This window comes from Vanacampus margaritifer, chromosome 19, assembly GCF_051991255.1.
Source record: "Vanacampus margaritifer isolate UIUO_Vmar chromosome 19, RoL_Vmar_1.0, whole genome shotgun sequence".
Lineage (NCBI taxonomy): Eukaryota > Metazoa > Chordata > Actinopteri > Syngnathiformes > Syngnathidae > Vanacampus > Vanacampus margaritifer.
This window is the reverse complement of record NC_135450.1, coordinates 2,582,415-2,594,732: the sequence shown is the minus strand read 5'-3', so window position 1 is coordinate 2,594,732 and position 12,318 is coordinate 2,582,415. Positions and strand designations below refer to the sequence as shown.

The window sequence follows — 12,318 nt, the reverse complement described above, 5'->3', positions numbered from 1 at the left end:
GACCCACTACTTTGGTCAATTAGATCGAACTTTTCTGGGGAAGTTTGTGCAAAACAAACACTTTTTTTCTTTGATAAAATAACCACAAAACTTGGGTTGTTTCAAAACAACCCAAATTTGGGTCAAATTGACCCAAATAGCGGGTCGGTCCAATTTTGGACAAATATTGGGGTATTTTTTGTCCCGGCAGGTATGAGAGTGCATGCAAAGACATCAGTATTGAACTCAAAAAGTAATAGATACTCATCTTAACTCAATTCTACAGTCTAAAAACAGTTGGGTCATTATACAAAACCACCCAATTTTAAAAGTAAAGTAAAATTGGGTTATTTTTGACCCAGCAGTTTTAAGCGTGGTGATTTCACATCTTATCACTATTTTGAAGCGACTCCAAAAATAGCCCTTTTTGAGCAAGTGGTGAATGACAGTTGTGACACCAACCCTGCGTCTTGGGGTCACTGAAATAGAATTTATATGGTAACTGATACAGGTTTCAAGCCAAGCTCGTAAGTTTTGAAAGTGCCATAACATATAGGGAGTAGGGACTAATATTTTTGACAATATTGAATCTTATTTTAATCTCAAAAGTGTATCAAAATGTGGCTTCTTTGATTGAATGGTTTACGAGACAGAATTGTTTAAATATTGGGTTGCATTTTAGCAAAATGCTAAATTAATTTTCATCACAATTGTATAATTTAACTCATTTGCTCCCAAAAACATTTAAATACATTTTATTTTAAATGTTTTAAGTGTCCGAAAAACATATTTATACTTTTTTTTTTTTTTAATGCTAGAGCATACAGAAGGCTTTGATGCAGCCTCTGAACTGAATAGAACAAGTGAAGCAATGGTAGTAATTACAAAAACGGCCAGCAGGCGGCAGCAAAGTATGAGTTGAACCAGGGCCATGTTGTAACAAAGCTCATGTACCTACAGTTCTAAACAGATTTGTGAATAATGATGAAACTTAGCTATATTCTAATGCTAATTAAACAGATACAAATATACTTTTTTTTTCCCTGATGAAAGAAGAGACTCTAATCCATGTTTTTTATAGCAATAGAACACAACATTTTGTGGGCCTTGCAAAATCAGTCAAAATCCAGTAAACCAGCCAGGAGCGAAGGGGGTGGCTTAAGTGAAAATGGCTGGGAGTGAATGAGTTAAAGTGTACAGCAGGGGCCACCAAGGTGGTAGCAGCAGCAGGTATCTCCTAAGGACCACATAAGTAGCCCGCTGGACTATTCTAAAAATAGCACAGCAGTGATGAGGTATTTGTGATTTTCTAGGAACGTTGCAGTGATCATTTGAAAATATAAACACGGACAAAGATTTATAGAAATAAAGTGCTGCATATATTAACTGTTTAATTATTGTGAGAAATCATTAACATGATCAGTGTCTTTGCCTAAATTAATATAATTAACTATAAATAATCATATTTGAGGGGGAATCAAACTGGTAGCCAATTTGCATTAATATGTACCCCAAGAAGTAGCAGCATGTTGACTGGTCCCTAGTCAACATGTTGTGCAAGGGATAAGCAAAGTAAAGAACAAAACAAAATCAATAGAAAAAAACAGTGCATTTCTTTATTTCAGAGGCCTGGTCAGTGAAGGTGGAGCCTGAAGTAAAAATGATTTGGAGAACCATACTTTGACACGGTCACTGAGAGCTGGAACACAAAACACACAGAGCCACATGAACTTCTTAAATTTACACAATGAATCGCTCTTTGTGTTACTTCCTCTCATGTTTTCAATCATATTGAAGAATTTCTCTTTAAAATTAAGCTTGAGTTCAACAGTGTGGCACAAAGCCTGGTTTTATATTCTGCTGCTGCCGAGTGAAGTCCTCAGTGACAAGCAGCAGCTGGAAACTGAATGCCAGCAGAGAGAGAGACTCAGAGGACAGACAGTCCTCTCATCATGTTGTTATGTGTCATGGGGGGCTATTTTCCGTTGGCTCAAAGAACATGCTGCAGAGGCCCTGGAATTTCTGCTTATTGTAGTACAAGAGCTGGTGGCAGGAAGTGAACGATCGGCTCTGACTCCTGGCTTTGTTCACTGTCTCGGCGATCCAGGAGAATCCCCGAGTGTGGGACAGAGGGGCATGAAGGGTCACTGTCTTACCCAAGCCTCCTTGTCTTGACATGTGTGAACTCCTGAACTTGTCTTTTGCGATGAACTTGAGACCAGCCTGCACGTCACTGGCCCAGGCGCTGCTGACATTGGCCATAGCGCTGCAGTGCACCCCATAAGTCGTCATAAGAGATGTTTCTGTGCGACGGCAGGGAGCTGATAACAAAGACCGATACTTAGAATACAGGAAAACATGCAGAAACAGCTCAATAGTATTTGCAATGCTGCAATTACTGCGGTATTTACAGAAATACTATATATATATATATATATATATATATATATATATATATGTACATCAATTGGCTTTACATGCCTCAAAATAGATCAATTAATCGACAATTATCAAATTAACCGACAACAATTTTAATAATCGATTCATCGTTTTAAGCCGTTTTTTAAAATTTAAATTGTCCAAATCCTCTGATTTCAGCATATCAACAGTAATTGTTGACTGATTTCTGTAGTCCTTGATGAAAGAAGACTGATTACATTCTGTGTTTAATCAAAATAAGACATTTGCAAACATCTGTTTCTGCTTTAGAAAACAATGATCGAACTGGTAACAGTACATCACCCCACACCCCTTTTTCATAAAAATAAAAATCACTATACGAATACGAAGTACGAAATAAACAACAACCATCACTGATTAATAAACGGTAACCAGAGGGAAAAATACTTTTGTAATTACCTTTAATGCAAAATTAAAATGAATCCAATTGGTCTATTAATCGATTAAATAATCGATTCTAAAAATATTCAAAAGTGACAGAACTAATTTAGAATAAAATAAAGATATAATTATACACTTTCAACAGTAATTTATGGAGTCTCACAAACATGGCATTTACCATCAAGGAATTACAGACATTTTATGCCGAACTCCAGCTTCATGATTTGGACTGAGAACCAAAGTAGAACCATATTAAACTTATTTACAGGCAACTGCCCAAAATCTAGCCTGAAAAAAAAGTCAGTCTGACAAATGACCATTTATTACATTCCACATTAAAACTCAAAGCACCATCAAGCTGCTAATATGGGATGTGATTTAAAAACTTTTGGTCAGTCCCCAATAAAATAAAATATAATTTCTGTTGCTGTGATTTACTACAGTCACATCAAATCGAAATGACAAGCAAGAACACAAGATCAATTTAAAATGGTAATAGAAATGTCGTAGTAAGTACATCTTACCGTAAATGTCTAAACATGGTACCAGTTGTTAGAAAGGAAGTTAAAGATCAGAACCATGCCAAGACATTTTTTCTTATATTTGGTGAAAAGTGGAGACAATTGATTGGATATGTGAGCTTTCGTGTACTCAGTGTTTGTTGATAAACAAGCAAATGTCTTACATGAATTCAGTGAGTCTGATGTGCCAGGGGAGGAAGCCTAGAGTGCTGTTGACAGGACCAAACTTCACCACTAGCTCCGGATCTGGAATGTTTTTGGACTCTGGAAAAACAGCACAGGACGCTAGTCATATTATCTGATGAGTTACGTTCAGAAAATATTTTAAAAAATAATTGTAAACTAAGAATATACAAACATCAATTGCAATAAAGTTGGCATGTTGTCTAAAATGTAAATAAAATATTACAATGATTTGCAAATCCTCTTCAACCTATTATCAATTGATAAGGATACTTAATGTTCAAACTGAGGAACGTTCTTGGGTTTTTTGCAAATATTTACTCATTTTCAATTTGGTACCTATGTTCCAAAAAAGCGGAAACAGAGGCAACAAAAACTGGGAATGTTGGGGAATGTTTAAAAAAACAACACTACCTATTTGGAACATTCCACAGGTGAACAGGTTAATTAGAAACAAGTGAGTGTATGGATTGGCTTTAAAAGGAGCATCCCAGAAAGGCTCAAGTTGTTCACAAGCAAAGGAGGAGTCACCACATTGGGAACAAATATATGAACAATACAGAGAATTTTAAGAACGTTTTTCAACATACAATTGCAAGGAATTCAGGCATTTTCATCACTTTTGTACGTTTCTTTTACAGTAGGTTTTGGAAAAGACATAATTGGGACTGGTAACAAGATATCTTTTCCTTCCACTTGGTGTCACTTCAAAATTACGTTTCGCCGAAAGCTGTCATGGGGCCGAGCTATGGTAGCCCATAAGTGATTTAACAAAATAATAATGGGGAAAAAAAAACCACACACAACGTCCAGGGTTACAATTTGACGTAAAGCAGGGGGCGGCACAATGTCATCCTGTGGGCTGCAAATGGCCCCCGAGCCTTGAATTTGAGGCCCCGATACATTCTATATCTACACAACAAGCTTCTGAATGTGACAGTTTGACATGAGTTACAGTCAACTATTCAATTGATTTTGAACCTTTGAATTGCAGCAACTGTGTTAAACATAATCATGACTATATTTCTTTCTTGCTTTTAGTTAACACAAGATTTCAGTCTCTCAAGTATTGCATGCGGCACAATTAATTATTTATGCCTTGCTTGCATCAAGGCAGTTTTTCTTTTTCTTTTTTTAAAGCATCTTCATTAGTTCAAAGTGTGACACTACTGATTAGGGATGTAACGATAACAGCAATATGGTGATAACTGCCACAATATCGTTGTCATCTTGTTACAATATTAAAAGCAGCACATCTGTTAAAAAATCTGGTTGATTTCCATTTGTGCAGTTCTAGCATGCTCTGGTGGCTATTTTTTTTTAGTGCAGTTTAAATTTCACAAGTCATGTTTTGGCCCTTCTATGTTTAAAATTAAAACGTAAAAACCCCCGCTAATGGTCAGATGAAGGGGAACGTAATATGTTTGTGAACTGAGTCAATATGTGAAGGAACTCAATGTGTGCGTGCATTAGCAAGCAAGTGCCTCAAAATTAAAGGGATATTTGACTCACTGAGCCATTTTCAGCAGTAAAAAGTTAATATATTATCCAGAATGAATTTGACAACTTCATTATTTTTCATGTACAATACCTTTAAAAGTTTTTTTTTTTGTTTTTAAGGGTATTAATTGTACATGAAAAATAATGAAGTTATCAAATTAATCCTGGACAAAACATTAACTTTTTATTGCTTAAAATTGTTAAATGAGTTACGTATCCCTCCAAGTGTTATTACAGGGTTCGTACACCTTTTCCATGGCCAAAATTCAAGCACTTTTTAAGGACTTTCAAGATAAATTTTCCAGTTTTTCCACTACACTTCTGCTGGCTGTCTTTTCTGTGCCTGCCTGTATACCACCTCTAGCGCGTGCAGCACTCAATAGCGTCCGTGTCTACTAGCTTTGTTTCTGCGGCGCGTCAGCTCCTGCTAATAAATTTAATGACACTACGATAAACTAGTGGACCGAATCGAACATGCCGCACGAAAACCTCCCCGGCATGATGGACCGATGCACCAACTGTCCTCTTAGGGGCGACAATGTCACGGGGATGCAAGACAACAACTTAACGTAAAGGCTCATGCAAAGCCAACAGATCAAGTTGCTTTTATATTTAAAGAAACTTATTTGATTTTTTTCCCATTTCATAATTAGCCTATGTTAAGTCGAGTATTTCAGTATTCGAATACTCGACTGAAAATGTTATGGAGTACTCGAGTATTCATTTTAAAATATATTTTTGCTTGGATAAAGAGACAAAAAACAACACATTTTCACTTAATGAAAAAACAATTTGTTTCTTTTTTAAATTAGTTAATTTTTTAAAATTGTACATTTACATTATACCGGAGGGTTGTGCATTAATAAATTTGGACCAGCGAACCAGTAATAAGACAAATAAGGAATTTTAATCCTTCCTGCAGGTTCAAATATACTGTATATGGTGCACAAAATGTTTTCGCATGGTCCTCAAATGAGCACCAGAGATGATTGTTTGGTGCACTTTTTTTTTATGAATAGAGTCAGCACCACGTTCATGCTAGCAATGTTCTTATATCCAGCACAATGGAGGGAAGAGAGGAATTTGTCCTAATGATTTAGGAGTTCTATGAACTATTATTTTTTGCTCATTATGTCAGCGCAGTTTAAAAATAAAGAAAAAATGTACACTGTCGACATGTTTTCATGTGAATCTTGATTACCTAGTGAATAAATGTTGTTTTGAGACATCATTTTGATGTGACTAATCATTTTTATCAGTTATTATCTGCTTTTAATTAAACCAGGGTCACACAAGTGGCAATGCAATTTACTGCTTTATAAAAAAGAAGACATTAAATTCATATTTAGAACATTTGAATTAGCCTACCATGATGATGTGGACCTTAATTGGCAACCGTTTGAGTTTATCCACATGGTAGCTTCAGGTGAATGAGCACAATAATCTGAGCAGTGGTCCGGTGCCCAATCTTTTTTGCATAACACAGCACTTTCACGTGGCGACGTACTTTGACGGGCCATTGAAGCTGCGATCGTCCGCTCGGTGTCGTCCCCACATTTGGCGGCTCAGCCACAATGGCCAACCGCTGGCGTCTAGCTAACGTTTCCATGAGAGCAAACAAAGTCAAGCCGGCCACATAACGTTTGTACATTCGCACCGTGGTGGAAAATAAAATAAAAAAGTATCATAAGTAACATTTTATAGACATTGATGACTTGGGAGTCTTTTATTCTGAAATTTACCCGAGGAAGCAATTATAGTGGCTGCAAGCTTGAATTTGACTTTGAGAGGCTGCCCTGTCCGCAGTGCCCGCAGATTGCTGAATAAACGAGTACTTAAGGCAGGAAAAAGCCCTCACTGTTTTTTAATTTTTTTTTACTCAGGACTCGTTTCACCGCTAATTGAGTCAGACTGCCAAGAAATATGATGAACACTTTCAAGCATTTACAAGCACTTCACCAAAAATTCAAGCACTTTTCAAACCTTGAAAACACTACATTAAAATTCAAGCATTTTCAAAGATTTTAAGCACCCGTACGAACCCTGTATTCGAAATTGTAGGTGGTTTATATACATTGCTGTTATGTACAAAAGCACAACTAGTGTGTGTTTTTTTTTTTTTAGTATGAGCTTTTGTTTACAATACGAGTTTGTTTTTTACAATATTGTGACCTTTTTATATCGCCAACCTCCCCACAATATTGCGATAATTATCGTATCGTTACCTTCATATCGTGATAATGTAGTATTATGATGTTTGGATATCATTGCATCCCTACTACTGATGGGCATTTCTACACTGATGACATGCCAACAAACATTTAGAGGCATTATTTCATCAGTCAATTAGTTTGCAGCTTTTGACAGTTAAAAAAGAAAAAAAAGAAAGAAAAAAAGTCTACTCCAAGTATTTGTTCAACGGCTATACCAATCATAGGGCGGACAACTTATTGAACATTAGAAACAGAGACATGAAATTGGAGCACGCGCACGAAGAAACAAATTTGTGGAATCATTTTCAAATTGTTTTACGTACGCCAAGATAGAAGCCCGATCAAAGGCAGTTTCAACATGGTGGTCATTTATGCGGTTAAAAGTAGAGATGGACCAAAATGAAAATTTTGGGCCGAAACGATAACCGAAAACTAGTTAAAAGGCAGTGATTTAGCAACATATTGATCTACTTCAATGGATGGAGCATGAAATTAACATCCCTGAGTAATAATGGCTATAAAATAGCTCTCTATCCCTGCAACAAGTGGCCCCATCAGAAGTGTTTTCAGTAGGGGTGTGCCAAAAAAAACAAAAAAACAAAATTCTCATTTAGTACGATTCAGAATGTATTTTAAATGTCCATAAATCGATTTTATTAAATTTATTTTATACTGTCTTTCCTTTGTTTGTGTATGTTTTTATTGGGAGCGCTGTTCATGTTGTACCCGATTTGGCCACTTAGGGGCAGTGTGGTTCCACGCGGTCTGATACACTGTTAAGTTGTAGCCACATAAGAGAGTAGAAGGAAAAAGTCACAATCAAATTATTACAATAAAAGTTGTTTTTTTTCAGCATGGAGCCGTTCTTTTGAGTGATTAAAGTGCCGCGGGTAGCGCACTAGTTAGCATTAGCGAGTCAGACTGGAGTAGATCATTATGATTCCTTGAACATCTATAAATTGAAGCAAAAAGCATTGTCAATCAAATCATTTTGAATCAAAAATCTTTCTTAATTGAAAATCGATTCTGAATCTAATCACACACAAAAATCGTAATCAAATCGAATTGAGACATTCAAAGATTCCCACCCCTAGTTTTCAGTGTCGGCTGTGGCATTGTAACATGTACAGTCATGGACAAAATTATTGGCAAATGTTTTTGGTATTTATTTCCTTGACGTGCATTGTAAAAGGACAAAAAAGATGACGAAAAAGAAAAAATTGACACAATTTTACACAGAATGCAAAAAATGTGCTGAACAAAATTGTTGGCGGCCTTTTAGAACTGTAGGTAAATCAAGTGTCTGAGGACTTCAGAAGCAAAATTGTTGAAAAATATTAACAATCTCAAGGATACAAGACCATCTTCAGAGATCTTGAAGTTCCTTTGTCGACTGTGCGTACTCTAATTAAGCAGTTCATAACCAATGGAACTGTGGCTAATCTCCCTACGGAAAAGACAAATTGACGAAAGGATGCAATGCAGGTTAGTTTGAAAGGTGGATAACAACTTCAGTCAACTTCCACACAATTTCAAGCTGTTTTGCAGACTCTGGGTGTAGAAATGTCAGCTCGGGCCATACGTCGTCATTTGAATGAGAAGAAGCCCTATGGCAGCAGATCAAGGAGAACCCCACTGCTGACTAAGAGACATACGAAAAAAAAAGCTAGACTGAAGATTGCAAAAATGTACCCCAGTTAAGCCTCAATCCTTCTGGGAGAACATTTTGTGGAAAGACAAATGTTTTAGGCTGCAACGTAGGGCCAAGTGTCAGAAAAATGGGTCCGCGTCAGAGGTCATGGGTGTTCCAGCAGGAGAATGACCCAAAACATACCTCAAATAGCACCAAAAAATGGTTGGGGACAACGCACTGGAGAGTTCTGAAGTGGCCATCGACGAGTCCTGTGCTAAATCCCATTGAACACCTTTGGAGATCTCAAAATTGTTGTTGCAAGATAACCTTCAAATCTTAAGAGACTTGGAGTAGTTCGCAAAAGAAGAGTGGTCCAAAATTCCATCTGAGAGGTGCAGAAAACTTGTTGATGGTTATAGAAAGGGATTGCTTTCAGTTATTTCTTTCAAAAGGTGTGCAACCAAGTATTGAGTTGAGGGTGCCAACAATTTTGTCCAGCCCAGTTTTTGCATTCTGTGTAAAATTGTGTCAATGTCAGCCTTTTTTCTTCACCTTTTTTGTGTTTTCCAATGCACATCAAAGACAGAAACAAATTGATACCAATAATATTTGTAATTGCCACCATTTATGGGAGAAATTGTGTATTTTCTGGAAAATTTTCTGGGGTGCCAATAATTTTGTCCATGATTAACAGGACATGCCAAATGCATGATGTTTTAGACACATCATGAAAATGTGCAGCTTATAGCATTACTACCTCTGAGCAGTGTGTCTAGCATCGAGACGGTGATGTCTTTGGAGCTCCTCTCTTTGTTTTCCACAGAGTGACAGAGTTGCTGTGCAGCCTGAACAATACTCTGCTTCCCATCTTCTGGGCACAACACCTTCACTGTGGGCCTGCATGACAGCACTGAAACACACAAAAACATTTTCCACTTGCAGGGATGACTACAATATATCCCACCGGATGGCGAAGATTTCCAGGTGCATTCCAATATGCAAATATGATTGTAGGCTAGTTGCTTTGCCTATTGAATTAATTTCAGTCCCTTGACATTAAAAATAGAAAGTCATCACACAAAATACCATTTTCCGAATTACACTGTGACCCGTGTTCCACACACAAAACTATTGCACACTTAAGTCTGTAATAAAGAGTAAAGGCGCTGCTACGTGCAGATGAATGGTGTGCACAAATTAGCATTTACATTTTGAGAACTTGTTTTTCAAACAATGCCATTTTTATGGAGGTGTTTATGCATTTAATATACTACATCCACACAGTTTTATATAATTTGTTGTTGCGACTTTTCAAATTTTTACATTTAATGACATGACAAAAGAAATCCGAAAAGATAAAAATTATTTCCTCCCTTTTCTCCAAATATCAGTTCAGCACATGTAACACAGGTCAATTGACAATATATATATATATATATATATATATATTTATTTATTTTTTCCTCACAGTTTTGATTGCACACAACCTACTGAGAGGTCAACATATTTGTAGCCGTGTGCTTTAACACCAACATTAAATAACCCTACAATTTGTATTATTCAGTTCAGCAGTGAGAATACTGACGCCTCATTTGTGGCCTTTTCCGTACATTATCATGAACAAGGAAATACACTTCAGTGAATTAGTGTGGCTTACTGTAAATATTTATGGTTGAAACCATCAATTCTCACCAGACCGGTAAACCTGGTAAAAGTAGCTTTTTGTGATTGTAAAATACGCTGGACAATTATTGAGATTAAATTAATTAAATTCTAAATCAATCTAGGGTTGGCGATACCCCTGAGCCCCCTTCAATCAATTGTGCAGCTTCTTTTACACAAAAAAACAACAACAACACAGAATTACTACATCATAGCAGTAGCAGGAAATAATTATTCCTGTACTTTTTATACAGAAACCATTCACAAAGCAAGCTGGATCAGAGGTTACAGCTCCAAAACAACCATGGCAAACTAAACTGAAACTAAGAAGTTATTTTTGGTGAACTGAAACAAGGCTAATCTTTAAGCTACATGAAACCCAGTAGACCTGTGTAAGCCAAAAGGAATTTAAACTGCCATCAAGATTGAAAAAACACAAACTGTCCATGCCGCCTTTGACCTTTTCATGATTTAATTTTACTATAGAGTAATGGCGTAATAAAAGACTTGTGTACACACCATTACATAATGCAGTGTGTCACCATCAGGCCATTTGAGCAGTTTGACAGATGTGCAGAGGTCTTACCATTATTATGGTGTTTGTTGGTGCAATCACTCAAAAACTCCACATTATATTTGGATCCGTCAGTACCTAACAGATGCTGTTGTTGTATCAAAATCACCTCAAGCAAACGGGAGTTGTTCTTCCTGAAAATACCTGGAAAACAGTAAGTGGGACAACATGAGGACAAGAACCCCAAACACTTTACAACATACTAGTGAGTGTATAATCATGATTAAGATATGACAACATATTGTTTTGATCCTAAATGTGCATATTTCAAAAATATTGTACAGTTCACATTATATGTGACTCTGTAGTTTCATCTGTTATCTTGCCAAACTGTCACAAGAGAAACAATGAGATTTTGACTAAGCAAAGTCAGCAAGTATTGTCGAGATATCAATCAGCTGTGTCTTATAAACTAACCTCCACATTAGGTAGCACGGTATACTATTAATAGAAAACAACAGCGTTTTTTGTCTGATCAATAAAGGAAAAACAAGTGCATGCTTTTCACACGCGTACATTATGTGACAAAAATATTATTTTTCCAACTCAGTTTTAGACTATAGGCAAGATTAGACATCTCAGTGACAGCAAGACTTTTTTTAAAAACAGCTGTCCGTTTTTATTTAATCAAGAGGGAGTATGATTATTTTATACCTTCCACTGCTTAATGTCATTTTTAATTGAAATAACTACAAAGGCTGGGAGATGACCACTCTACCTCTGAGCCGTGCCATTCCAGTATCAGAGTCAGAATTTTGGTATTGTTACTGACTCACATGAGATGACGGATTGAACCGAGCCTCATTTTTCTGAGGGAAAGCAGTGCACGTCTTAAACAGTAAGCCTAACTTAGTGAACATAAACTATGGCAAAATAGGAGATAAAGTGAAGATATGAGGAAATGTGGAGTTCAGCCAGGGTCAAGCCATTCGTGGCTGCTTAAACAATGATGTTAAATGAATTTAAAATGGCTGGGGAAATGGATTTATGTAAGAAATGTATTAAATATGGGAAGAACTTTATAGAAATGTATTCAATATGGAAAGAAAGTAGTGTTTAGTGCAAGCAATCGGTCAGCCTAAAATATGACACTGACTCAAATTAGTATATCTTTAGGAAATACATTTACATTGTAGTGCCATTACAATCGGTAGTAGGGGTGTTAGAAAAAATCGATTCGGCAATATATCACGATATTACAGCACGCAATTC

The 12,318-nt window shown here is 36.6% G+C and overlaps 1 protein-coding gene across 2 annotated transcripts in view; it reads right to left on the bottom strand.

Annotated features, from left to right (window-relative positions):
* Positions 1–1,569: 1,569 nt before the first annotated feature.
* Positions 1,570–12,318, bottom strand: part of nus1 (NUS1 dehydrodolichyl diphosphate synthase subunit) — an 11,723-nt gene continuing 974 nt past the window's right edge. The window contains exons 2-6 of one of the 2 annotated variants that reach the window (XR_013289517.1): positions 11,119–11,250; positions 9,628–9,780; positions 3,506–3,605; positions 2,136–2,300; positions 1,570–1,678 (exon numbers count right to left, since the gene is read on the bottom strand). Coding sequence is in view for 1 of the 2 variants with exons in the window: in XM_077553325.1 (XP_077409451.1) it covers positions 2,210–2,300; positions 3,506–3,605; positions 9,628–9,780; positions 11,119–11,250 (476 nt within the window). In the remaining variant the exon portion in view is untranslated. Of the gene's footprint in view, positions 2,301–3,505; positions 3,606–9,627; positions 9,781–11,118; positions 11,251–12,318 lie in introns of both variants that reach the window. The other variant, XM_077553325.1, reaches the window with a different exon arrangement.